Source organism: Bombina bombina, chromosome 3 (assembly GCF_027579735.1).
Source record: "Bombina bombina isolate aBomBom1 chromosome 3, aBomBom1.pri, whole genome shotgun sequence".
In the NCBI taxonomy this organism is placed as follows: domain Eukaryota; kingdom Metazoa; phylum Chordata; class Amphibia; order Anura; family Bombinatoridae; genus Bombina; species Bombina bombina.
The window spans coordinates 612,203,725-612,230,731 of record NC_069501.1 but is presented as its reverse complement, the minus strand read 5'-3'; the positions used below and the strand labels follow the sequence as shown (position 1 = coordinate 612,230,731).

At 39.5% G+C, this 27,007-nt stretch overlaps 1 protein-coding gene across 1 annotated transcript in view; it reads right to left on the bottom strand.

Annotated features, from left to right (window-relative positions):
- The window catches only part of LOC128652451 (CUB and sushi domain-containing protein 2-like), a 1,617,569-nt gene that overhangs the window by 227,126 nt on the left and 1,363,436 nt on the right, over positions 1 to 27,007 (bottom strand). The window contains 1 exon segment of the mRNA XM_053705390.1: positions 917 to 1,013. Within this exon segment, the coding sequence (XP_053561365.1) occupies positions 917 to 1,013 (97 nt within the window).

Sequence of the window (27,007 nt, the reverse complement as noted above, 5' to 3'; positions counted from 1 at the left end):
AAAAAAAAAAAAAAATTTGAAATCCAAATTTCTTGAAAAAAAAAAAATATCTCAACTCTGTCTCTTAAAGGGACACTCAAGTCAAAATAACCTTTTATGATTCAGAATGAGCATGTAGTTTTAATACACTTTCCAATTTACTTCCATTACCAAATTTTGCACAGTCTTTTTATATTCATAGTTTCTGAGAAACAAGATCCTACTGAGCATGTGCACAAGCTCACAGGGTATACATATACTAGTCTGTGATTGTCTGATGTCTTTCACATGATACAAGGGGCAGGAAAAACAAAATATAACATTATTCAACTTCTTGAGCAAGAGTGGATCATCTGGGTGAGTATTCAGAAGAGTAGCAGAATCATCAGCATGGAAGCCACCTAATTCTGTTTTTCCTATAGTAGGATGTTGTGTAATTGTTGAGTTAGGATACCAGGATAAGAAGCAAAGGGTTCTCCCCTGTAAATTAGCCAGATTCCATAATTCTCATTAGAAATCTTCGGAAAATCTCTCAAGTGTATGGTGGTGCCTGCATGATGGAACCCTCAAGGTTTATGTGGGTCATACCTGCAGGCCAAATATGGTTTAAATATCTGTGCAAACTATCAAAATATCTAGGTTAGAACAAAGTAACTGAGCTCATGTTAGTATGATGGGGGTTGTATATAGAAAGGAGAGGCAGCCTTTAAACTTCAATTAGGAATTTCCATCTACTCCAAAAAAAAGCAAGGATGCTATATACACTCTCCAGTATATGTTACTATAAGAAAATAAAATCAAATCATTGTAAATACATTTCAGTTTTAAAAGAAATAAAGGGATTATGAAGATTTACAGAACTCAGCAGTTAGCAGAAGAAATGCAACTTAATTTATTGACAAGAGATACATCTAAAAAGTAAACTATAGGACAGTACCTGAAAAGCTTCCCAACATGGTGACAGTGTTGTCCCCACCATCGAAAACCTCTAGTGAGTCCCAGTTTTGTTCTGTGACAAAGCTGATAACCTGGATCTGAAATTAAAGACACACAGAGGAGAGGGGTCAGACCTACAGGCAGTGACTTGCAATGAAAGTATATTAAATAGCAATATAAAAAGACTCCGTGTGGAACAGGATCTGTTATGTATAATAGGTGAGGAGAAAAGGCGCTGTGATAGTGAACACAAACACTGCCGGGACATATAAAGATCAGTACCAAACCTGACTAATGAAGTCTGACGTGAAAAGCAGACGAAAAACAAGGTGTCAGAACAAGTTTTCCCAGGCTGAATACAAAGATTAGAGAGATGTCTAATTCAAGGGCAAAACCTTGTGCAAAGAATCAGCTATGTAAAATATTGCAGCATATCTATCTATCTATCTATCTATCTATCTATCTATCTATCTATCTATCTCAGTCTTAACTAGTAAAAAATGTGTCAACATTTTTTAATTCTTTCTTTCATTCTTTCTTTCTATTTCTATTATAGCTGACTGGTAGGGCAGCTATAGTTTAAGTCTGTACAAGGTTTCTGTTTAAATCTCAGTTTTCAAAAACAAAAAAATTAATTTTGCTGACACTAACAGTTTTGTAGCTATTACTAGTGGCTACAAAACTGCTAAATTTTAATTAAATAGGTCAAACCATTTTAAGTTATGTAGAAAAAGTGCTGTTTTTCAGAAAAAATTGATTGACTTATAATTGGGATTTTTGTTCAGTGCTACATCTTAAATGGCTGATAGTAATCTCATAAAATTAGCATGCTGATAGCTTTGGACTTGATCTAATGCCCTTTGGTAGTTTGAAGTATATAGCTTTTATAAATTTTGAGTTAATTCAAATTAACTTTAATTTTGAAGCAGTGCAAGTTATACAGTTATGTTGCCACCTGACAACGTCAGTACAGTGCTTTTTCAGCACAGTATCAATCTAGCTGCAGTGCAGGAGTCTATCAGCAGGGGGAGCCTGCTATCAACATCATCAGTGCTGATTTCACTGTGATCTCATAGGATTTCACTGAACTCTAACACGATTTCATAGTAAACTTCTTTAAACTGAGGAGGAAAATAAAGTAACTGCAAATGTCAGACACATGTTCCCTTGCAAGTCCTGGGTCATGCAACCTTTACAATGTAAAGAAGCTACTGAATATATATATATATATATATATATATATATATATATATATATATATATATATATATATATATTTTTTTTTTTTTTAATATTTTTATTGAAGTTCAATTAAAGGCATACATGCATGTCATGTCATCAAAAGGAAACACAGGAATAACTGATAATAAACATACAAACAATAGAAAATTAGCATAAATAGTACATGTTAATGACACATCATAGAAGTATATGTATAGTACTTGCCTATCAAAACTGCATACCCCCTAGATGGCAGCTGAGGCCTCTCTTGGACCTCTTACTAAAATGAAGAGTACAAAGCTATAGGAGGTAACCTTTGACTGGGAGAGACCTCTCTTGGATCCCACATGTTGAACTTCTAGTTTTTATTTTTAATACGGTCTTTTATGCTTTCGCAGTATTGACCTAGAATTTTATAATTTATTTTTCTGTGATGCTAAAGTTGTATGTGATGGGTAGCAGAAACTAAAAATTACACCTCTATATGTCTGATTTAGATAGAATTTATTGAAAGATACTTAACTCTTCTGCCGTCTTACCAATCTTGGAGTACTTTGCAATATACTCAGGAGATACACTCCTATAAAAAAAAAGTGAGTCGACTGGATGTCCTATCTCATAAAACACTAGGCGTATATTAGCTATGCAGATTTTGGATCAATATGGGTCTGGAACGGAAGAAGAGGTGGTTGGGAAAGTTAACTTTGCTGGCCCATAGCCCTGAGAGGAATTAGACAGTAGCCAAATTATCAAGCTTAATTTCTAGTAAGTAATAGGACTCAAAGTGGACCTAGGTGTATAATTTTGCATGTGTGTGCCCCCAAAAATTATAAGGGCTGGTGTCGTTACTGTATCCCTCATACAGTGATAAACTTTTGTCTCAACTAGATATGAAGGGTGTTAGGGTGTATCCTGTATACAGCTAGGGATGATTTGCATATCAAATGTGCAGTAAATACAAATTAAGTCATTGCAATATGTCTCAGGCTATAGCTTGTTGTAGTAAATGAAAACATATCATACTTATAAATGAATACATTCTGTAAATCAGCTAGTCATTAAGAGCAAGATAAACTATGACATCAACACAAAAAAGTTTGAACAGTACAAAGTGAGATATCCATATACATTGTCTAATGAACTTATAAGTCACTAGGAGTTTGCTAGGAGGGAAAATAGGGGGAAGCTGGTTAAATATTGGCCTGATGCTATACCTTATATATGGAGCCTTAAATAGGCACAACCTGCAATTTTACATTTATATGCAAGGAAATAGATAAGGGCCAAAACGTGTGTGTTAGCTAAATTTAGCAATTAGTGGGAGCTGTTGGACTTATAAGTGACTTCATTCTGCAGGATAGCTAATTGTTAGGAACAGAAAAGCTATAACTAGCTACCTATCTTAGGTCAATCCTTATCTCAATAGAAAGAGAGAGTTAAAGTGAGACTGTGAACACAAAATTATACAGAAACCCAGGACAAAACAAGAACATCAGGCTAGCAACCATCATAGAGTCAGGTATGTACAGTTATCTGTATGATGTGCATATCTATAGCACAAGTACATCTATCCATCCAGACGATGGGGTCTTTTTAAATGGGGTTCAACCAATACCAAGTCTCCAGGCTAGGTGGTTCCCATCAGCTGCTCTTTGAGTATCAAGCCCCACGTTTAAATATTGCAAGGGCTTTACACATGTAAACCAAGGTGATGAGTGGCTTCGCTGTAGAATAGAGATGGCTGATCTGCGTCCCCAAACACCGCTTAAGGCTTTAAAGCTAGTAGGTGAGTCACGGTGCGGTACTTGTGGAGATACAGTTTCCGGAGTTGTAGAAATAGATGTTCGGTTATAATGTCCGGTTACACTTTTACCTGACAGTGACCGATTGTCATTTAGTAAGCCGCGACCAGCACTGCTTACCAAGTTGCGTCTGTCCGCCGTATCTTCCCTTGCTAGGATAGTAAACACAGGGGAGGCATTCACCTGTGTTATATGCAGGACTCCTTGTTCTTGTACTTGATCGCTACTCGAGAGGGCAGGCAACTGCCGCTGGGGCCCCGAAGCGGCGCAGCCTCCCTTTGTCACAGGAGAAGGAGCTGGTAGACAGTCTTCAGCACTGTTAAGCACGGGTAAGGTGAATGCAATCCGCAGATCCTCTGTAAATTTAGCTTGGTAGACATATAGGAGTTTGCTTAGCTCAGCCATCAGAAAATTAACTGACTCCATTTCCATCTCGCTTAATCATGCAGACAGGCTTCAGAGAGAAATAGTTTGCAGAGATACATCCGGTTACGATATAGTTGCTACGTGTCTCTCATATAGATAGATCTGCTACCGATTTTTTATAGTATATCTGAGCTAGCGTTTTCTTGGCGCTTTGTATTCAGCACTGTGTGCTGCCTAACGACAAGGCCCAGATGTGCCTCGCCGGGGGGTAAGTGAAAGGCCTCAGCCTTACAGAGAGCTCCGGGTGCTCAAAGTCACGGTAATCTCAATATTTTTAGGCTCATCTGATGCGGGATCTTCAATCAATAAAGAATCTTGCTGTGTGATAGATAGATGTGCCGCCTGGAGTCTTATATCAAACAAAATAGATTAGAAGACTGGAGCAGAGTGGTGTTGTGCGACCTATCATGGCCGCCTCCCGGAAGTTCCCCCTACTGAATATATTTTGAGTTAAAATAGCTTTCTTTTTTAACCTAGAGATACTTAGGTGATATATTCTAGTCATGCAATTCAACTTTTTGGTATCGTCACTTTAATTCTCTAAAAAAAACTTAAATATTAACCCCAATTTAATTCTCTAAAAAAAACTTAAACATTAACCCCTAAAGTGCCATCCCCCCACATCTCAAACACTAAACTTAACTATTAACCCCTTAACCACAATCCCCCCACATCACAAGCTATCTAAATAAACTATTAACCCATAAACCGCCATCCTCCCAAAACGCAAAGTAATAAACTAACATCTAAACCCCCTAATTTAACACCCCCAAATTAAAATACCCCTTGATTTAAAAAAAAAATTACCTATAAAATTAAATAAAAACATAATCTTACCTTTAAAAATAAAAAACTAACATTACTAAAAATAAAAAATCTAACATTACAGAAAATAAAAAAATTACCAAAAAAAAAGAAAAATGTAATCCTATTTTAATAACCCCCCAAAAAAAACCCAAAATAAAAAAATCCAAATTCTAAAGCTAAACTGCCAATAGCCCTTAAAAGGGCCTTTTGTAGGGCATTGCCCTAAAGCGATCAGCTCTTTTTTTAAAAAAAACACAAACCCCTCTAACATTACAATCCCCCCCCCACCCCCCCAAAAAAAAATATGTAACTAAATTACCAATTGCCCTGAAAAGGGCATTTGAATGGGCATTGCCCTTAAAAGGGCATACAGATCTTTTGCTGCCCAAAAAAGCGTTCGTTCTATCAGCTGATTTGAATTTGAAGATTCAAATCAGCCAATAGGAATGCAAGGGTACCCCTATATAAAAGGGGTACCTCACATTCATTATTCAGTGTGTGGCTGGAGACCATATGAAGAGGAACTCCGTGTTGAAGCTCGCAAGATGAGGACCACTGCCTCAGCCAGTGCCTAGATGAAGAAGATGGACCGCCGCCTGGATGAAGAAGATGGAGCGCCGCCATCATCAGGGCAGTTGGTAATTTAGTTTTTTTTAGTTAGGTTTTTTTATTTTGGGGGGTGGAAGGGTTGTAATGTTAGAGTTAGTGGCTATTTTGAAAAAGAGCTGCTCACTTTAGTGCAATGCCCTACAAATGGCACCTTTTAAGAGCTGTGGTAGTTTAGTTTTAGAATAGGGCTTTTTTATTTTTGGGGGGGGGGTGCTTTTTGGGGTATTAGAATAGGATTACATTTTGCATTTTTTGGGTAATTAATATTTTATTTTTTTCCATGTTAGACTTTTTTATTTTTTGTAATGTTAGGTTTTTTTTCTGTAATGTTAGATCTTTTTTATTTTTTTAGCAATGTTAGTTTTTATTTTTAAAGGTAAGATTAGGTTTTTATTTGATTTTACAGGTAATTTTTTTTAAGGTAGTTAGGATTTGTTTTGTAAATTTAGGGGTATTTTAATTTGGGTTAAGTTAATGGGTGTTAGGTTAGGGAGTTTAAATGTTAGTTTATTACTTGGCGTTGTGGGGGTTGTGGTGGTTTAGGGGTTAATAGTTTATTTAGATAGTTTACAATGTGGGGGTGGCGGTTTATGGTGTTAATAGTTTATTTAGATAGTTTGCGATGTTGGGGGTGACAGTTTAGGGGTTAATAGTGTAATGGGAACTTTGCAGTTGGCTATGTTGAGATTTAGGGGTTATTAGGCTAGGGGCTTATGGTGATTTGGTTTAGCGCACGAGTAGGGTGTTAGGATTTTTTTCACTTTTTTTTCTTCATTGATTTCTATGGGGGAATTCATGCACGCGCATGCAAAAATGTAAGTTAGGTTTTTTCCCACTATTCAGAAAATACTGATTATATTTGTATTCTTAAAAATTTCCCCCTAACGTACCTGTAGATTATTATTATATTTTTTTTAAATTTCTTAGGGAAAAGCAACTAAAGTCAGAATTTAAGTTTTCTACAAAACTTTTAAAAGGAAATTCCTAACTTAAACTGCCCCTTCTTCCCCCTTGGGAACTTTGCATGACAGCATCAATTACATCACTGATGACATCACACATGACATTGTTGATGACATTATCATTGACATTACTAGTGAAAACTATATATGTGTTTGTGTGTGTTTGTAAATACAATTTGTGCAGACATATATATTTAAAAAAAATACAGGGAGAGGGGGACTGAGAGGGTGAGGAAGGGCTGGCATGTGAAGAACAGTGAGCTAAGAGGACAAGTAGGGCAGTCCTCAGGAGAGAAGATAAGAAGGAGGCTGTGTGTAAGAGACAGAGGGTGAGGAGGGTGCTGTGTGTGATGGAGAGAGGAATAAGATGGTGTGAAGCAGACTGTGAAGAGGCAGGCTGAAAAGGGTGGTGGGAAGAGAGATTGAGTAGGAGGCTGTGTTTGAAGAGGCGGGGCTAAGAGGATGAACAGATGCTGGTGTGTAAGGATTATGAGGGTGAGCAGAGTGTGAGGGAAAGGTTGCTAAGAAGATGAAATAGAGGTAGTGAGAGGTAAAAAAAAAAAGTGTGTGTTTGTATATATATATATATTTATATATACACACACACTGGTGTTTAAAAAGTTGTGTCACTTAGAAATTTCCATGTCTTTGAAAGAAAAGCAATTTTTTTGTCCATTTAAATAACATCAAATTGGTCAGAAATACAGGGTAGACATTATTAATGTTGTAAATGACTATTTTAGCTGGAAATGACTGTTTTTTAATGGAATATCTACATAGGCGTACAGAGGCCCATTATCAGCAACCATCTGTCCTGTGTTTTAATGGCACGTTGTGTTTGCTAATCCAAGTTTATCATGTAAAAAGGCTAATTGATCATTACAAAACCCAATTTGCAATTATGTTAGTATAGCTGAAAACTGTTGTGCTGATTAAGGAAACAATAAAACATTCATTAGACTTTTTGAGTATATGGAGCATCAGAAATTGAAGGTTCCATTACAGGCTCAAGATGGCCAGAAACAAAGAACTTTCTTCTGAAACTCGTCAGTCTATTCTTGTTCTGAAAAATGAAGGCCATTCCATGCTAGAAATTGCCAATAAACTGAAGATCTCGTACAACTCTGTGTACTACTCCCTTCACAGAACAAATCAAACTGGCTCTAACCAGAATAGAGTAGTAGGAGGCCCTGGTGCACAGTTGAGCAAGAGGACAAATACATTAGAGAGCCTAGCTTGAGAAACAGACACCTTACATTCATGAGACGCAAACCAAATGAAAAGATGCTAGAGGAGTGCTTGATGCCATATGTCAAGCATGGTGGAGGCAATGTGATAGTCTGGGGGTGCTTTGGTGGTGGTAAAGTGGGAGATTTATACAGGGTAAAAGGGACCTTGAAAAGGGAAGGCTATCACTCCATTTTGCAACACCATGCCATACTTGATTGGAGCCAGTTTCCAACTACAACAGGACAAAGACCCAAAGCACAGCTCCAAACTGTGCAATAACTATTTAGGGAAGAATCAGTCAGCTGGTCTTCTGTCTTTTATGGAGTGGCCAACACGTCACTAGATCTCAATCCTATTGAGCTGTTGTGGGAGCAGCTTGGCCATATGGTACGTAAGAAGTGCCCATCAAGCCAATCCATTTTGTGGGAGATGGTTCATTATTTTAACCTACTCATTTCATGTATTATTTCATGGAAAATATGAAAATGTCTAAGTAACCCCAAACTTTTGAATGCCAGTTATAATATATATATATATACAACTTTAACATGTAAGTCCAGCACCTTTCTTAATGCTATTTTTTCAGCCTTTTTTTGGGCAACCTTTTTTAAGATTATAGCAGTGCACGACCACTGAGTGGGGTCTGCCAGCCCACATTTATGGATATGATAAAGCAAGATAGCGTCAGCACTTCTTCATACAAAATTCCACTTTATTGAGGTTTACGACAAAGATAAAAACAGCGACGTTTCGAGTCAACACAGACCGTTAGTCATGCAATGGATTATGGGAAAAATCACCTTCTTTTATAACACCTGTGTATCAATTAACTTGATTTACCTGCATACATTCAAATTACCATTTTGGATTTTTGACCCCTAACAGGTCAGAATGGTCAGTAAATAATCTTTGTATCTAAATCACAGTTTTTCATTATACGATAGAAAGTTCCTATCTAGTGATTATAACCCAAGACTATGTTACAACACATATGATACAACACATATTATTAAAAACATATCATACAAAATTACAGGATTACTTTACATTAATACTTATAAAAACAAATGAAGGTCATAGTCTTTGTTTAGACCATTCGGACTAAGTGTTTTTAGATGCTGTATCCACCATACCTTTTCTTTAACAGTAACTCTCTGTTACCCCCTCTCCTTTGTTTTGGTATGTGGTCAATTACTTGGAATCGTAACTGGCTAACTGTATGTCCAGCATTGATAAAATGGGATGACACGTGATATTAAAGGCTTATATACATGCAACACTGATCATGTAGTGTATATCCTGAAGTGTCCATGTGGGCGGGGCTATGTGGGAGAGACCATTAACCCCATCAAAGATAGGATAAGTGCCCATAAATCTTCCATTAGATGTAAGGATATGACACTACCCGTGTCATCCCATTTTATCAATGCTGGACATACAGTTAGCCAGTTACGATTCCAAGTAATTGACCACATACCAAAACAAAGGAGAGGGGGTAACAGAGAGTTACTGTTAAAGAAAAGAGAGGTATGGTGGATACAGCATCTAAAAACACTTAGTCCGAATGGTCTAAACAAAGACTATGATCTTCATTTGTTTTTATAAGTATTAATGTAAAGTAATCCTGTAATTTTGTATGATATGTTTTTAATAATATGTGTTGTATCATATGTGTTGTAACATAGTCTTGGGTTATAATCACTAGATAGGAACTTTCTATCGTATAATGAAAAACTGTGATTTAGATACAAAGATTATTTACTGACCATTCTGACCTGTTAGGGGTCAAAAATCCAAAATGGTAATTTGAATGTATGCAGGTAAATCAAGTTAATTGATACACAGGTGTTATAAAAGAAGGTGATTTTTCCCATAATCCATTGCATGACTAAGGGTCTGTGTTGACTCGAAATGTCGCTGTTTTTATCTTTGTCTGAAACCTCAATAAAGTGGAATTTTGTATGAAGAAGTGCTGATGCTATCTTGCTTTATCATATCCATAAATGTGGGCTGGCAGACCCCACTCAGTGGTCGTGCACTGCTATAATCTTAAAAAAGGTTGCTGAAAAAATGCTGAAAAAATAGCATTAAGAAAGGTGCTGGACTTACCTGTTAAAGTTGTGTCTATACTTTCCTGCTACAAGTTACGTGCACCTGGGAACAGAATGGAGGTAACAGATGAAGACACGAATGTTTTTTCATATTCAGACTTAGATGCTTCACGAATCACGGCTTTAGCCAGAGGTCCAAGAGACTTTTTGAAAGGAATATCGAATGCCAGCATTGTTAAAGTGTGGGAAAAGGCAAGGAAAAAGCTTTTGTCATATGAACTACACAGTGTCACCCTTGCGGAATATTTCCGTGTAAGACGAATCCCAAGGGGCTTAAGAATAAAGCTGAGACCGACAATTATGACCAATAATGATAAATATAAAAAAAGATTTGAATGTATACTGAACAAGTGTTCATTCGATATCATTGTTTGGACAGTGGAATGCCTGCAGGAAGAAATTGAGACACAAAAAAGAGTGGTATCTGAAAGTGAAAACAAAGTAAATACTCACTTCTCTGCTGATGATTTGCTAAAAACAAAGAAAGAGATAGACAAGATCCTTGACGACTACCAGAAGGAGTTAAAAGATATTAAGAGAAATAAGTTCAATCGAGACGACGAGGATTACAAAGCAAATCACGTGTACCGCTGGACCAATGAGGAAGAGGTCCATGACGTCGGAAGGAGGCGACCAGGAAGAGGACGCGGAACATGGCGAGGAAGGAGACACGCGATGGAAAAGACAACGACAGCCACTGATTCATCCTCATCGGAGGATTTTTTATACATGGGCACAGACACCGATACCGGAGGGGAGGACGGAAACACAAGAGTTGGAAACCCCGACCCCCGACAATCCAACAGGTTGAGGAACAGACGGTTCCCGAAGGGACGCAAGAAATAAACGGGACTTTCGATGTATTACAACAAACTGCCGGGAGTGGTAACGTATATAGTATAACATCAAATGATACGATATGCAATGGCACTAATCAGTGCGAGACGCCAGTCCCGGCAGAGACATTAGTCATTAACATTTCCAAATATGAACTCACTAAAGATGAACTAAGTGTCCTAAATAAAGGGTTATCCTTTTGTCCAACTGTATATGCTAATCAATTTACCATAGAGAAGGAGTTATATTGTTATTTTAGAAACTTAAGGTTGAAAGCATACTTTGGTAATATTATAGATACTGATAAGGATAAAGTATTTAGTAATACAGTAAATGAGAGGGAAACATTTGACACCAGACCATTAGGACTGACAAACAAATCTAAGTATGTACCCAGTACTTCCAACTCTGGAGTAGAAACATATATTAAGCTAGTTCAAGAGGATATTCATAAATTGTATACAACATCTAAACATGGAATGAGTTCTAATGTCACTATAGCAGAACGTAAAGCTCTGAAAAAGTTATCTAATAATAATCTAATTGAGATCAAAAATGCAGACAAGGGTGGTGCGGTAGTGGTGCTTGATAAGGAATATTATATACAGGAAATTTTGTCCCAACTATCAGATGGTGGAATATATTTAATACTAGACCATGATCCTTTACCTGATATCAAAAAAGAAATAGCGGCAGTAATTGACAAGGCTTTAGTAAATAAAGTCATTACTAAGAATTTAGCCACATTTCTCATAAAAATAGATCCCATTACACCTGTATTTTATACAACCCCCGAAAATCCACAAAAACCTAAAGGAACCACCGGGTAGACCCATAGTGGCAAGTACGGAATCAGTTTTTGCAAATATAGCAATTTTTCTAGATAAAATTTTGAATCCAATAGCGGCAGGCCAGCAATCATTTCTAAAAGATACAGGGGACTTCCTAACTAGAATAGATGAAATAAGAGTGAGTGAAAATGATATACTATTCACACTAGATATAGTGAGTCTATACACTTCAATCCCACATGAATCAGGAGTACAATCTGTATTGGATCTTATCAAAAAAGATCAGGTATATACTAATGCTCAATGTGACTTCATAGAAGATATGCTGAATATAATATTACACCTTAACTATTTTTTGTTCCAAGACACATATTATATACAGAGGAAAGGAACCGCCATGGGCTCCAATGTGGCCCCCTCATACGCCAATATATTCGTAAGTCAATTTGAAAACAGATATGTCTATCCAAGCAATAAATATCAAAGCCACTGCAAGATATGGCTACGTTATATAGATGATATATTTGGCGTATGGGGGGACACATTGGAGACCCTTGAGAACTTTGTGGAGGAATTAAACAATTGTACAACAAGTTTGCAATTCACCATCAGTCACTCACAAGCTAAAGTAAGTTACCTTGATACTCTGGTATATAAAAAAGATGACTGTTTAGTAACAGATCTATACTGCAAACCAACAGACCGCAATACATTGCTTCATTTTGACAGCTACCATCCAGATAGGGTATTTAATGCCATCCCTAAGAGCCAGTTCCTTAGAACGATGCGCAATGTAAAAGAAAAAGATCTGCAAGAAGTAAGATTAAAGCAAATGGGAAAAATTTTTACTGATAGGGGTTACCCTCAAGCTGTCATAACCACTAATGAACAAACAGTTAAATCGAAAACTAGAGAACCCAATGATCTAATATCAAATAAGAGTAAAAATAAAAATCAGATTGATAAAAAACAACTTATCTTTTCTTCAGTATATAATCAATTTAGTAATAACATCACAAAAATTGTTAAAAAACATTGGTATATACTAAATAAAACGAATCCACAAATTGAGGAATTTAGTAAAACACCAATTAATTCCTTTAAGAGGGTCAAAAACATTAGAGACCTAGTAGTAAAATCAAATGTGGGCACTAGTAAGAAAGATACTATAAATTACCTTACAACAGCTAATAAAGGATCATACCCCTGTCTCAACTGTGCTCAATGTAATTCCATGATCAAGGGGAAATACATAGCACAGATAAATGATAATAAAAAACGTGAAATTAAAGGCTTATATACATGCAACACTGATCATGTAGTGTATATCCTGAAGTGTCCATGTGGGCGGGGCTATGTGGGAGAGACCATTAACCCCATCAAAGATAGGATAAGTGCCCATAAATCTTCCATTAGATGTAAGGATATGACACTACCCGTGTCATCCCATTTTATCAATGCTGGACATACAGTTAGCCAGTTACGATTCCAAGTAATTGACCACATACCAAAACAAAGGAGAGGGGGTAACAGAGAGTTACTGTTAAAGAAAAGAGAGGTATGGTGGATACAGCATCTAAAAACACTTAGTCCGAATGGTCTAAACAAAGACTATGATCTTCATTTGTTTTTATAAGTATTAATGTAAAGTAATCCTGTAATTTTGTATGATATGTTTTTAATAATATGTGTTGTATCATATGTGTTGTAACATAGTCTTGGGTTATAATCACTAGATAGGAACTTTCTATCGTATAATGAAAAACTGTGATTTAGATACAAAGATTATTTACTGACCATTCTGACCTGTTAGGGGTCAAAAATCCAAAATGGTAATTTGAATGTATGCAGGTAAATCAAGTTAATTGATACACAGGTGTTATAAAAGAAGGTGATTTTTCCCATAATCCATTGCATGACTAAGGGTCTGTGTTGACTCAAAACGTCGCTGTTTTTATCTTTGTCTGAAACCTCAATAAAGTGGAATTTTGTATGAAGAAGTGCTGACGCTATCTTGCTTTATCATATATATATATATATATATATATATATATATATATATATATTTATTTATATATATATATATATATATATATATATACATATACACACACATACACAGAGATTTTAAGGTATGTAACATACAGTTGCTAGAAAATTAATATTTGTTGCATATCTTTTGCTCATGTTAAACTCCCTCACTTTTGTTCTCCTACGTGATTTAAAAAGTTTACTTAATTTTGGTACTAATAACCAAAAATAATAGGAAATATATCCTTTATCATAAAGTATCCTCTTCAAAGATTAAAACCTTTCATTTGTAAAGGAGTTTTGGTTCTTATAACAATAACAATATAATGCTTATCTCTAATAACAATAACTTCATATTCGGAACGCTCTGAACTTGGTGACATTCTGAATATGTGATGCTCCTAGCATTTTCTAAGAAAGGCTATTAGACCAAACTTCAATTATAAAACAAGTTAAAAATGTTTCAGAGCAGTGTGTCCAGGGTGAGCGCTAACTGTGAAATCAATGTCCATGCATCATGCTAAGTAAGGGTACAGAGCCTTAATTCTAAGGCTGAACAAATGGTGCAAACAGCTTAATTATACATTTATGCAAAAGTATACGCAACACTAGGATATAAAGCTTTGTAAATATAGCAGCATTGGAATTACATATCACATTTAAGAAGTCCATTATGATATAATTCTGTTTAGTAAGAGTTCAGTTAAGAACCTTAATTGCCATGTAAATGATTCATAGTGTGGAAGTAAAAGCTCCCCTAACCTTCTCACACACAAATTAGTGATATCAGCTGACATTACTAACAAATCCTGTAACAGAATTTGAAGGACTGCACAGCAATTTATCTGTAACCACAATAAGTCCACATCCTCTCACCAAGGGCCTGATATTAAAAACTCCCCAGCATGGACATTTTTGTATGCATTATATTGTAATGTGTGCATCTCTCCTTCCTATCCAGAACCCTATACTGAGAAAACCTAAGGTCAAGCTACTGATGAGACTTTCTAGATAATCACACCAGACTGAAGAACTTTAGAGAGTTGGGACCGAAATATGAAATAATTCTAGACAATGAGAATCATTATGTGGGAGAGCCTATTATTCTGGGGGCAAATAAACAAAATGATAACAAGATAATGGGCTTTATGAAAGACTTATCTTGCTGAAACAAATCTCCAGAGGATTTGGAGGAAATATGTGCTGGTGATATGCCCACACAAGGAAGAATATATTGAAGGTTGGCAATTTCAGCAATATTCATTACATAAACTCAGAGAGGTACACAAGATCACTTTTAAAACCAGACAGCGTAATTAGACACAGAAGGATGAGCAAAACCCTTGAAGAAAAGTATCTGGAGGGCCTGAAAGCTCTTGAAAATGTCCATTCTGCAACCTATTTGCAGAAATAAAAATAGACTCATATTAAAATCTTGAAGAGACTCACTGGAGGACTACACCTGATATCCATAAGTTTGGAAAAGATAGAAGTATAGAGAATACATTTTTATGGGTATAAAGACTAATGTAGTCCACTTGAAGTTGATGTAATTCATTTTCCAACTTTGCAGACCAAGAAGGTGAATTCCTGAAAATCCCAATATGCAACTGTCCCAACTCTTGCTTACTTCCTGCATGATTTACTACTTCCTGGACAATGTACTATAAGTTTCCCCCCTCACCCGATGATTTATATAAACTACTGAAGTGATATTGTCTGACAGCACATATACAATAAAATTATTAAGATCTGCCTTCCAAAAAGGCAGGGAAAGACAGATCAACATTTGTTCAACATTATAAACTGAGAGAAGCATACATTATGCTTGAAAAGTAATTCTAAAGTTTGATATAATTCCAAATCAACAATACATCTGAAAATTGATAAAAAATAAATAAAGTTACAACTATCCAGTATTTTAAAAATAATAATAATAATAATAATAATAATAATAATAATACATTTCTTGATGAATTAAGATGCATTTTCTTAGTATCTATGCCCAACACATTAAATTAACATAAACATAAATCTTTATATCTCTGAAATTATTGAGTAAAATAGTTCCAGACCAAGCTAGGAATATTCTACATAAATAAATTGTTTTCCCTCTGCCAAAACAAAGGTTATGCTGTTTTTGCTATAGCATTGTCTTAAAATTCTCCTTCCTCCCTTTATTAAAAACACATTTCTTTTACACAGGAATAACTAACAGAATGCTGAACATAATGGTGCTTTACATAACAAACAAAATTGTCATATCTTATTCAAATGCATTCATCGATTTAAATGTTATATGTACAGAATTCTAACTTTAACTATAGTTGAAAATGTAATTTCATCCTAGTTAGCTACACAATTTGAAACTTAGAATGTAAAAAACCCCAAAACAAAACAGAATAATCATATAGCAAAGTAGAATAAATGCACCTGCTTAATGTTTTTTGTAAGATAATTCTGTCCATGTGCATAACATTTATTTTATTTTCAGCGCTGTGATCATGCTGTTTTATGCATATTATCTTTCTGAAACTGTTTTAACTATAGTTATGGCAGATTGTCTTGTTTCCTACACTGAAGAACATTAGAATGTGGAGAATGTGAAAGTGAAACTTTATTTCCTTTTTTAAAACAACTTTATTTTTACAAATTGAGTGTTAATGATATGAATGAAAAATATTTCACAGATGTTACATTTCTCATGTCCCATATAGCTATCACATGTAAAAGAGACATACTGTACCATTAGGAATACATTAACACATATCTTAACAGTTTGCAGTCTTCATTGCCTTAAGATAGATATAGGTTACGTCCCATTTATTTCAGTTATTCATGTAAAAATTACCTTCAGATAATCATCCTGGGTCATTGATCTTTACCATGTTTGGCTATTTACAGGCTCATCCATCACAAAATTATTTTTATTCCCAGGAGTTCCTACAATGGACTATGCCCACCTTCACTTTTATATTGCTAGCCTTTCAAAAAGTCCTAAGATCGAGTTTGCTTTTCATTTTAAGTGAACAAAAACATTTTCAACACCTTTCAGTGAACCAGAATAAAACCCAATACTCAAAAGAACAGTAAGGCTGGTAAGATACATTTTAAAACTTCACCTTTATTTAGACTCCGTGAGTAAAAAGAAAAAGGCACAGTACACAGACCTGACTACCGCTGACGCGTTTCCTGCCCTATTGGGCACTTCATCAGAGCTACCTGACAGGTGTGTAAAGGCTCCTTAAGAACAGGATATGAGCTCTACACACCTGTCGCATAATTAAATATAACAACAGAAAAATAATATAAGTGAACACCAAATCTAATGTGTGAAATAATAATATAAATTATGCATATTAAATAAACTTGAAAGAATTATATACATAAGAAAAGAATACATATATATACAAAAATACTAAGACTATGTTTTCTTATAAAATTATACTACTGAATCTGCACATTAAAAACGATAGTACAATCAAAATCTGGTGGGCAAGGGCTCATTCTGTTACCCTTAAATTAGATATTCAGAGGATAAATCCCAGTGACTATTCGCTAACTTAAATATGATCAAAACATACATATAATATATGGAGTTATTAAAAAAAATTTTAGTCAATCATAATCAACCCACATATAAAATATATTCATTCACTTAGATATACACTGAGAGCAGGAACCGCAAAGTGTCCCAATACATACTATACCATATAAAAGTTAAATGCTAAAGAGTACAAATATATTGAGAGGGGCACAAACAGACTGCTCCCAGTGAATCCAAACATAAACGAAACATTTATGTCAATATGTATAGTCTTGATCATACCAAAATCTAGATATATTTTAAATTTCAAATTCTCAGTATACAGGGAGTGCAGAATTATTAGGCAAGTGAGTATTTTGACCACATCATCCTCTTTATGCATGTTGTCTTACTCCAAGCTGTATAGGCTCGAAAGCCTACTACCAATTAAGCATATTAGGTGATGTGCATCTCTGTAATGAGAAGGGGTGTGGTCTAATGACATCAACACCCTATATCAGGTGTGCATAATTATTAGGCAACTTCCTTTCCTTTGGCAAAATGGGTCAAAAGAAGGACTTGACAGGCTCAGAAAAGTAAAAAATAGTGAGATATCTTGCAGAGGGATGCAGCACTCTTAAAATTGCAAAGCTTCTGAAGCGTGATCATCGAACAATCAAGCGTTTCATTCAAAATAGTCAACAGGGTCGCAAGAAGCGTGTGGAAAAACCAAGGCGCAAAATAACTGCCCATGAACTGAGAAAGTCAAGCGTGCAGCTGCCAAGATGCCACTTGCCACCAGTTTGGCCATATTTCAGAGCTGCAACATCACTGGAGTGCCCAAAAGCACAAGGTGTGCAATACTCAGAGACATGGCCAAGGTAAGAAAGGCTGAAAGACGACCACCACTGAACAAGACACACAAGCTGAAACGTCAAGACTGGGCCAAGAAATATCTCAAGACTGATTTTTCTAAGGTTTTATGGACTGATGAAATGAGAGTGAGTCTTGATGGGCCAGATGGATGGGCCCGTGGCTGGATTGGTAAAGGGCAGAGAGCTCCAGTCCGACTCAGACGCCAGCAAGGTGGAGGTGGAGTACTGGTTTGGGCTGGTATCATCAAAGATGAGCTTGTGGGGCCTTTTCGGGTTGAGGATGGAGTCAAGCTCAACTCCCAGTCCTACTGCCAGTTTCTGGAAGACACCTTCTTCAAGCAGTGGTACAGGAAGAAGTCTGCATCCTTCAAGAAAAACATGATTTTCATGCAGGACAATGCTCCATCACACGCGTCCAAGTACTCCACAGCGTGGCTGGCAAGAAAGGGTATAAAATAAGAAAATCTAATGACATGGCCTCCTTGTTCACCTGATCTGAACCCCATTGAGAACCTGTGGTCCATCATCAAATGTGAGATTTACAAGGAGGGAAAACAGTACACCTCTCTGAACAGTGTCTGGGAGGCTGTGGTTTCTGCTGCACGCAATGTTGATGGTGAACAGATCAAAACACTGACAGAATCCATGGATGGCAGACTTTTGAGTGTCCTTGCAAAGAAAGGTGGCTATATTGGTCACTGAATTGTTTTTGTTTTGTTTTTGAATGTCAGAAATGTATATTTGTGAATGTTGAGATGTTATATTGGTTTCACTGGTAAAAATAAATAATTGAAATGGGTATATATTTGTTTTTTGTTAAGTTGCCTAATAATTATGCACAGTAATAGTCACCTGCACACACAGATATCCCCTAAAATAGCTATAACTAAAAACAAACTAAAAACTACTTCCAAAACTATTCAGCTTTGATATTAATGAGTTTTTTTGGTTCATTGAGAACATGGTTGTTGTTCAATAATAAAATTAATCCTCAAAAATACAACTTGCCTAATAATTCTGCACTCCCTGTATAAGAAACATTTACATGTGAACCATTATGAATCCAAAAATAACCCCAATATTTTGAGATTTATATATTGTCAATGAACAATTTGATGTCACTAATTTTGTTAATACCAAGAGGAGCACCAGTTTTTAAAGTGTAAATCCAGTAAACCTCACGCTTACTGAGTGCTGCATATCTATTCCCACCTCTGGGTCCTAGTTTGACTGCCTCAATCCCTTGAAATTTAAAACCAGCTGATTTATCATCATGTAAAGCAAAATGCTTAGCTACAGGGGTTTTAAATTTCAAGGGATTGAGGCAGTCAAACTAGGACCCAGAGGTGGGAATAGATATGCAGCACTCAGTAAGCGTGAGGTTTACTGGATTCACACTTTAAAAACTGGTGCTCCTCTTGGTATTAACAAAATTAGTGACATCAAATTGTATTGGGGTTATTTTTTGATTCATAATGTTTCACATGTAAATGTTTCTTATATACTGAGAATTTGAAATTTAAAATATATCTAGATTTTGGTATGATCAAGACTATACATATTGACATAAATGTTTTGTTTATGTTTGGATTCACTGGGAGCAGTCTGTTTGTGCCCCTCTCAATATATTTGTACTCTTTAGCATTTAACTTTTATATGGTATAATATGTATTGGGACACTTTGCGGTTCCTGCTCTCAGTGTATATCTAAGTGAATGAATATATTTTATATGTGGGTTGATTATGATTGACTAAAAATGTTTTTAATAACTCCATATATTATATGTATGTTTTGATCATATTTAAGTTAGCGAATAGTCACTGGGATTTATCCTCTGAATATCTAAATAAAGGGTAACAGAATGAGCCCTTGCCCACCAGATTTTGATTGTACTATCGTTTTTAATGTGCAGATTCAGTAGTATAATTTTATAAGAAAACATAGTCTTAGTATTTTTGTATATATATGTATTCTTTTCTTATGTATATAATTCTTTCAAGTTTATTTAATATGCATAATTTATATTATTATTTCACACATTAGATTTGGTGTTCACTTATATTATTTTTCTGTTGTTATATTTAATTATGCGACAGGTGTGTAGAGCTCATATCCTGTTCTTAAGGAGCCTTTACACACCTGTCAGGTAGCTCTGATGAAGTGCCCAATAGGGCAGGAAACGCGTCAGCGGTAGTCAGGTCTGTGTACTGTGCCTTTTTCTTTTTACTCACGGAGTCTAAATAAAGGTGAAGTTTTAAAACGTATCTTACCAGCCTTACTGTTCTTTCGAGTATTGGGTTTTATTCTGTTTCACTGAAAGGTGTTGAAAAATTTTTTGTTCACTTATTGCTTTAATCGAGGGTTTGGCAGGGGAGCCCTTCCCAACACCTGTGAGACAAGCCGGGATGCTGCTGTGAATACAGGCAGTATCTGTAACTGCTGCAATTGACTGCACTACTAAAGAGTGGATACAACAGTTCCGTTTTCCTGGATCTCATCGAATATTGGACATCATTCTCAGAAACAAGTGAGTTTGTTTACATTATTTGCTAGAATTGTCTGGCTTATGTTTACTCTTTTCCAACGATGAGTCTTGCGAATGTAAGGGGTTAACGGATCCTGCAACCAACTGCTACAGTATAACACAGGTCTATCACAATTGTTTCTCAATTGGACAAAGCGATACAGTGTCTCAGCCAGTACTCAATGTTATATTGTGCTGTCTATTTAACATTGCTTTTTGCTTTTTGATCCTCATATTGAATCACATGTCCAAATTGTTTGTTTGCTTTTCATTTTACCCAACTGTGGGCCAGATTACAAGTGGAGCCCTATTTTGTGCCGCTAGAAGAAAACATTTTGCAGGAGTCGGGTTGCACTCATATTATGAGTTGAAAGTAAAAAGTTATCGCTCTCGCGCTAACCCAACCGAACAAAAAGCCAAACTTAGAATATCACGCACAATAACCTATTCCCCAATAGAAGTCAGTGGAGCAAAAAAAAGTGGGAAAAAAAACATCCTACTCATGCGCAAACCAGATCACATATTCTCATGTGCACTAACCTGACATGAAAATATGAATATTTCCCATTCCAATGTATTCAAATAACAGAATATACATATTTCCCACATATCTTATGCTAGTTTGGTACTATATATATGAGCCCCAGAGGAGAGGATCGTCGGAGGGGTAGGTGACCCCTATTTCGGCAAATGGAGCAGGCTGGGGGGTAGGCGGAGCCAAGGGATCCCAGGTATTTAGGCTGGCAGCGGAAGTTATCCTTCCTCTTGTGTCCCTGCAATCACAAGTAAAAGTTCGAAGTGAACTTGTGATTGCAGTGACCGCAGAGGATGGACAGCTTGCTGGAAGAGGTTCAGAGGCTGGCGACAGTGAGGGGCACGGCTTGCCTAAGGAACTACTTAGCTGCAGCTAATCTCCCCGGAGCCATGGTGGAGTCGGAAGTAGGCAGGACCAGGAACGGCAAGCCGCAGAGGCGGTCGAGGCCTCCAGATCGGCTATCCCCAGATGGGGGAAGAGGCGGGAGCAGTGGTGACGGCGATAGACAGGCACACCCAGGTGGAGGGCCCATGCGCCGGGTGGAGCAAGGCCTCACGGGAGCAGGCGTTGGCATGTGCAGAGACAGCCGGTGTCGTGAGGAGGACGTCAGGCCGGAGCAGATTAGCGGCAGATAAGAGAGCAGCTGGTGGAGGGCCGGGCCTTGACCTGCTTACGCTGGATGCTGAGCGAGACAGCGCTGAACCAGGGGACATGGCAGGGGATCATTCACCTCGGGCACACATGGGGAATCAGAACCAGTTATGGGAGGCTGGTGCAGTGAGAAGCAAAGGGTAAGGGGTAGGAAGGGGTAAGAGGAAGAGGGTGCCTCAAAGGGTGAAGGCAGGGGTGGGGAGGGGAATTGGTCATGCAGAAGGGCATACACAAGGGGGAGACATGGAAGCAGGTAGGTTGTGACACAGTGGGATGAGCCTAAATACTGGGGGCACAGGGCTGAGGGGCCAAGGAGGAGGAATAGGACAGGGCATAGGGCCCCTGCGGGGGGAGGGGTGCAAGGAGGGGGGGGTCAGGGGCAGCGGACGGGCCTAATGTAGCATGTATGTCTTCCACAGGTGTGGGGAGTGAGCCAGAGGATCAGATGGGCGGTGGGGCAGACTTTTCTGCGGAGACTACGACGGGTGAACTGGAAGTGGAAGCGCTGTGGATTAACTTTGCCTACAGTGACTTGGAGGAGGAGGATCTTGGAGAAGGGCCGTCTTCTGGACCAGTGGGAACACAGCAGGTAGGGGACCTGGCTGGGTTGGAGAACTTGCTTCGCTCGTTGGCACCACAGCAGGAAGGGGGGAGGGAGGAGTGAGGAGGATGGTGCTAGGTTAGGGGCAGAGGCTAGGGAAGGTTGCGGTAGGGGGGGAGAAGGGGGCTAGGTCAGGATAGGGCTCTCACTGTCTCCTCTCCACAGATACGGCCACAAGGAAGGACCTCCTTGGTGCGCCACAGCCCTCGGAGGTCTGGAGCGGAATGGCGGCGGGAGAAGTCTCGTTCACCCAGGGAGAGAGGCATCGGGCTGTGAGGCGATCTCCTACGTGGGGGAGGCTGGAGAGGGAGGCGGATAGGAGTGGCAGACAGAGGAGGTCCAGATCACCAGCTCTTAGGAGGTGTGTTAACAGACCAAGGGAGAAGGAGCCAAGAGGACGGAAGGAGGCCAGGGGGGCGCAGGTGTGGCTCAGAATTCGTTGGTGAGTGGCTTGAGGGATTTATTTGCGAGCTTTGAGAGGCAGGTGGCAGGAGCGTAGTGTCGGCATGGGGAGTCGGGACGGTTGCGGAGGTCCCGGCGGCGGGAGCAAGTACGGGGGCAGGGGGTAACAGCTCGGGGCAGGGTGTGGCATTGGGTGTGCCGGCTAGTGGGGGTAACACAGGAAACGCTGTGAAGGTAGCAGAGAGCGCGATGAGGAGGCCATGCCTATGTTCTATTGGCCTGTTGGAGATACACCTGGCACTGGAGGTGAAGGAGAAAATATGGAAGAGAGAGTTTTTGGAAATATTTTCTCTTCTGCCGTTGGACCAGGTCCTGGAGATCAAGGAAGACACGAAGGGCGACAAGGAGAAGAAGGAGGAAGACAAGAGGAAGAAGAGGTATCGCAAACTACCAAAGACATTGACTAACTGGTCAAAGGCCTTCTGTATTTTGGCGGCGGTGGTGGGGGAGAAATTTCCTGATCAGTGCTCCGCACTGTTTTGTTACTATGATTAAATCGCGGGGGCTTATCGGACTTACGGGGCTTTGGCCTGGTGGCTGTATGACGAACAGTTTCGTCAGAGGATGGCGGTGCGCTCGGAGATGAGGTGGGATGACAGGGACATGGGGGTATGGTTGAAGTTGATGACCCCTTTGTGAGGTTCCTTTCGGAGCCCAAGTGGAACGGTTGGGGGCCCAACAAGTGGCGGGGCCAGTGGGAGCTCGGGCGGGGGAGCAGCAGTTGCCATCAGAAAAGGCCTCTGTTTCCAATACAATGAAGGGCAGTGCAAGTTCGGAGCTGGATGTAAGTATAAGCACGCGTGTTCAGTTTGTGAAGGGAGCCACCCATGGGCCTGATGTTTCAAGAGGGGTAATGGAATTGGGAAGGGAGGAGAAATTCCTCCTAAGGGCCTGGACCCCGGTGAAGGTAAGAAACATTTCGCTAAGGTCAGAGGGAAGGTGGGGGATGCGGAGCTGTTGCTCACGGGGGTTCAGTTTGGGGTTTTGGATTCCGTTTGTGGAAAAAGGGGGGGTGGAAATTTCAGGAAATTTGAAGTCAGCCAAGGAATTCCCTGAGATGGTCCAAGGCAAACTAGACAAAGAGGTGGCTTTGGGTAGAATGGCAGGCCCATTTGTACACCCTCCTATGAGGAACCTGTGGGTGTCTCCATTGGGGGTTGTGCCCAAGAAGGGGGCGGGGCAATTCCATATGATCTATCACTTGTCGTATCCGAAGCGAACTTCGGTGAATGATGGTATTGATCCGGAGGTTGCAGCGGTACGGTATGCTTCCTTTGATAAGGCGGTTGGTCTAGTGAGGGATGCAGGACAGGGTGCGCTGATGGGGAAGGTGGATGTGGAGGCGGCCTTTTGGCTGTTACCGGTGCACCCGGTGTGCCATCACTTGCTAGGATGTTTTTTCCGGGGGGCGTTCTATGTGGACCTGTGCCTACCGATGGGGTGCTCTATTTCATGTGCTTACTTCGAGAAGTTTAGTACATTTGTGGAGTGTGTTGTTCGGCGGGTTTCTGGCCTCACGACAGTAGTCCATTATTTGGATGACTTCCTATTTGTAAGAAGGGCGGATTGGTCGGATTGCGTCCAGTTGATGAAGCATTTTTTTGGGGTGGCTGAAAAATTTGGTATCCCTGTGGCTCATGAGAAGACAGAGGGCCCGACGACTTTGTTGAGTTTCCTGAGGATTGAGATTGATTCCGATCGGATGGAATGCCGTTTACCCCTAGACAAGCTGATGGACCTGAGAGGTTCCATCAAGGGGGCGATCAAAAAAACGAAACTTCAGCTTCGTGAGATACAATCTCTGGTGGGCAAGCTAAATTTTGCCTGTAGAATTATCCCAGTGGGGAGGGTTTTCTGTAGGCGGCATTCGCTGGCCTCGTTTGGGGTGAGAGAGCCGCACCATTGGATAAGGTTGGGAGCTGACCTTAAGGAGGATCTTAGGATTTGGTTGCTGTTTTTGGACAACTTTAATAGGAGGACTTTGGTAAAGGAGAAGGCTGTTTCGAAGGAGGAGATTCATTTGTTCACGGATGCAGCGGCGTCAGTCGGTTTTGGGGCATATTGTCAGGGGAGCTGGTGTGCAGGGTCGTGGCCAGTGGTATGGGCCAAAAAAAGGGCTTACTAAGAATTTGGTGTTCTTAGAGCTTTTCCCTTTACTGGTAGCATTGAGGGTTTGGAAGGGGAGGTTGCGGGACAAGAAGGTGGTTTTTCACACAGATAATCTGGGTGTGTTGTTTGCAATTAACAGGTTAACGTCCAACTCGTTACCAGTGGTGCGTTTACTTAGGCTGTTTGTTTTGGATTGCATGCTGTTGAATGTTTATTTTCGTGCTGTTCATGTACCAGGTTGTCTAAATGTAATTGCTGATGCTCTTTCTTGCTTCCAGTGGGCCCGATTTCGAAAAGTGGTGCCAGACGCGGAGCAGGAAGGGGTCAGCTGTTCGCCAGAGTTGCTGGAGTTGGAGTTGTGGAACTGATCGAGGTGGCAAGGGGAGCTTTAGCTCGAGGTACTTGGGTTGCATATGTGCGGGCATGGGGGCAGTGGCTGAAAATGCTGCAAGAAAAAAGTGTTGAATCTTCTAGAGAAGGGTGGATTTGGGGATTGGTTGAGTGGATTGGGGATTGGGGAAAAAAGGGCTTGTCGAAATCGGTGGTGAGGAGGAATATGGCGGCATTGGGGTTCCTATTCAAGTTGTTGGGTTGGGAGGACATAACTAAGATGTTTGTGGTCCGGTTAGTGGTAAAGGGGATTTGTAAAGGAAAAGTTGGAAAAGACGTGAGGCGTCCGGTGGTTTTTGGCATCTTGGTGAGATTATTGGAGGTCTTGGGGGAGGTGTGTTCGTCAAACTTTGAGGGGATGTTATTTAGGGCGGCATTTGCTTTGGCCTTTTTTGGAGCTTTCCGTATATCTAAATTGGTGGGGGCTAATAGAAGTGATCAAGGGGGCCTGCAGGCCAGTGATGTGTCCATCAGGGATGGGGCATTGTGGATATGGCTCAGGAGATTTAAGACAGATCAGGAGGGGTTGGGGCGGTGGATCAGGATTGGGGAGATGCGGGGGGCATGGTGCCTGGTGGCTATGGTGTTGGCTTTTATGGAAGTTTGGCCAGTTGGCCCCCCTCCTTTTTCGTTCACAGGGACGGGTCAGTGTTGTCTCGTTTCCAGTTTTTGGCGGTTTTTCGGTGGGCATTGTCTAAGTTGGGTTATCCAGCGGGGGAGTTTGGTATGCATTCCTTCCGGATCGGGGCCACTACGGAGGCGGCCAGTACGGGGTTAGGTGCGAATGTGATTAAGAGAATTGGAGGTTGGAAGTCTGGATGTTATCGTTTATATGTTAGGCCGGAGTTAAAGGTTTAAGTTGTTCTTTGTTTTGGCAGGTCCGGTCCATTGCTGGATTATAGGGCATTCCTATATATATTGGGCCCGTAAGGCAGCAGCGGCGAAGGACCGTGGAGTGCAGATGAACTTTCCTGAGGAGACAGTGTTCCTGAGATGGTTCGGGGTTAGGGGTTTAAGGTGGGACCAGATGTTGAGAAAGGTGGTGGAATATGCAAGGTTGTTTCAGCCTACAGCTATTTTGATTATCCATGTGGTGGGAATGACTTGGGATTCCAGTCGCAGAAGGAGTTGGTGGACAAGATTAGGAAGGACCTGTGTAGGTTGAGGGAATAGTTCCCTAATTTGATAATAATTTGGTCAGACATTGAGGGCTGCTTGGTACCACAAGAAGCTGGAGGCCTCTAGAAAGAAGATCAATAGGACAGTTAGTAGTTTTGTTTCCAGAATTGGGGTTTTTTGTATTCGGCATGTGGAGTTTGAGGGAGAGACAGGGCAGTGTTTTTTCTTAAGGGACGGGGTTCATCTGAACGAAGTGGGTTTACATCTTTTTAATTTCAACATCAGATAGGGGGTGTTGAAGGCCTTAGCCCGTGTGGGGTCTGCTCGTCTGTGACTCCCTGTGGCGGGGGTGCTTGTTTTCTAGGATGGAGTTTAGGTAGATTGGTACCTCCCTAAAGAGGCGGAAGAGTTGTGTTGTGGGATGTACCTGGTGAGAAGCCGGTGGAGGGTACATCCCTGGGGGTAAGCATCT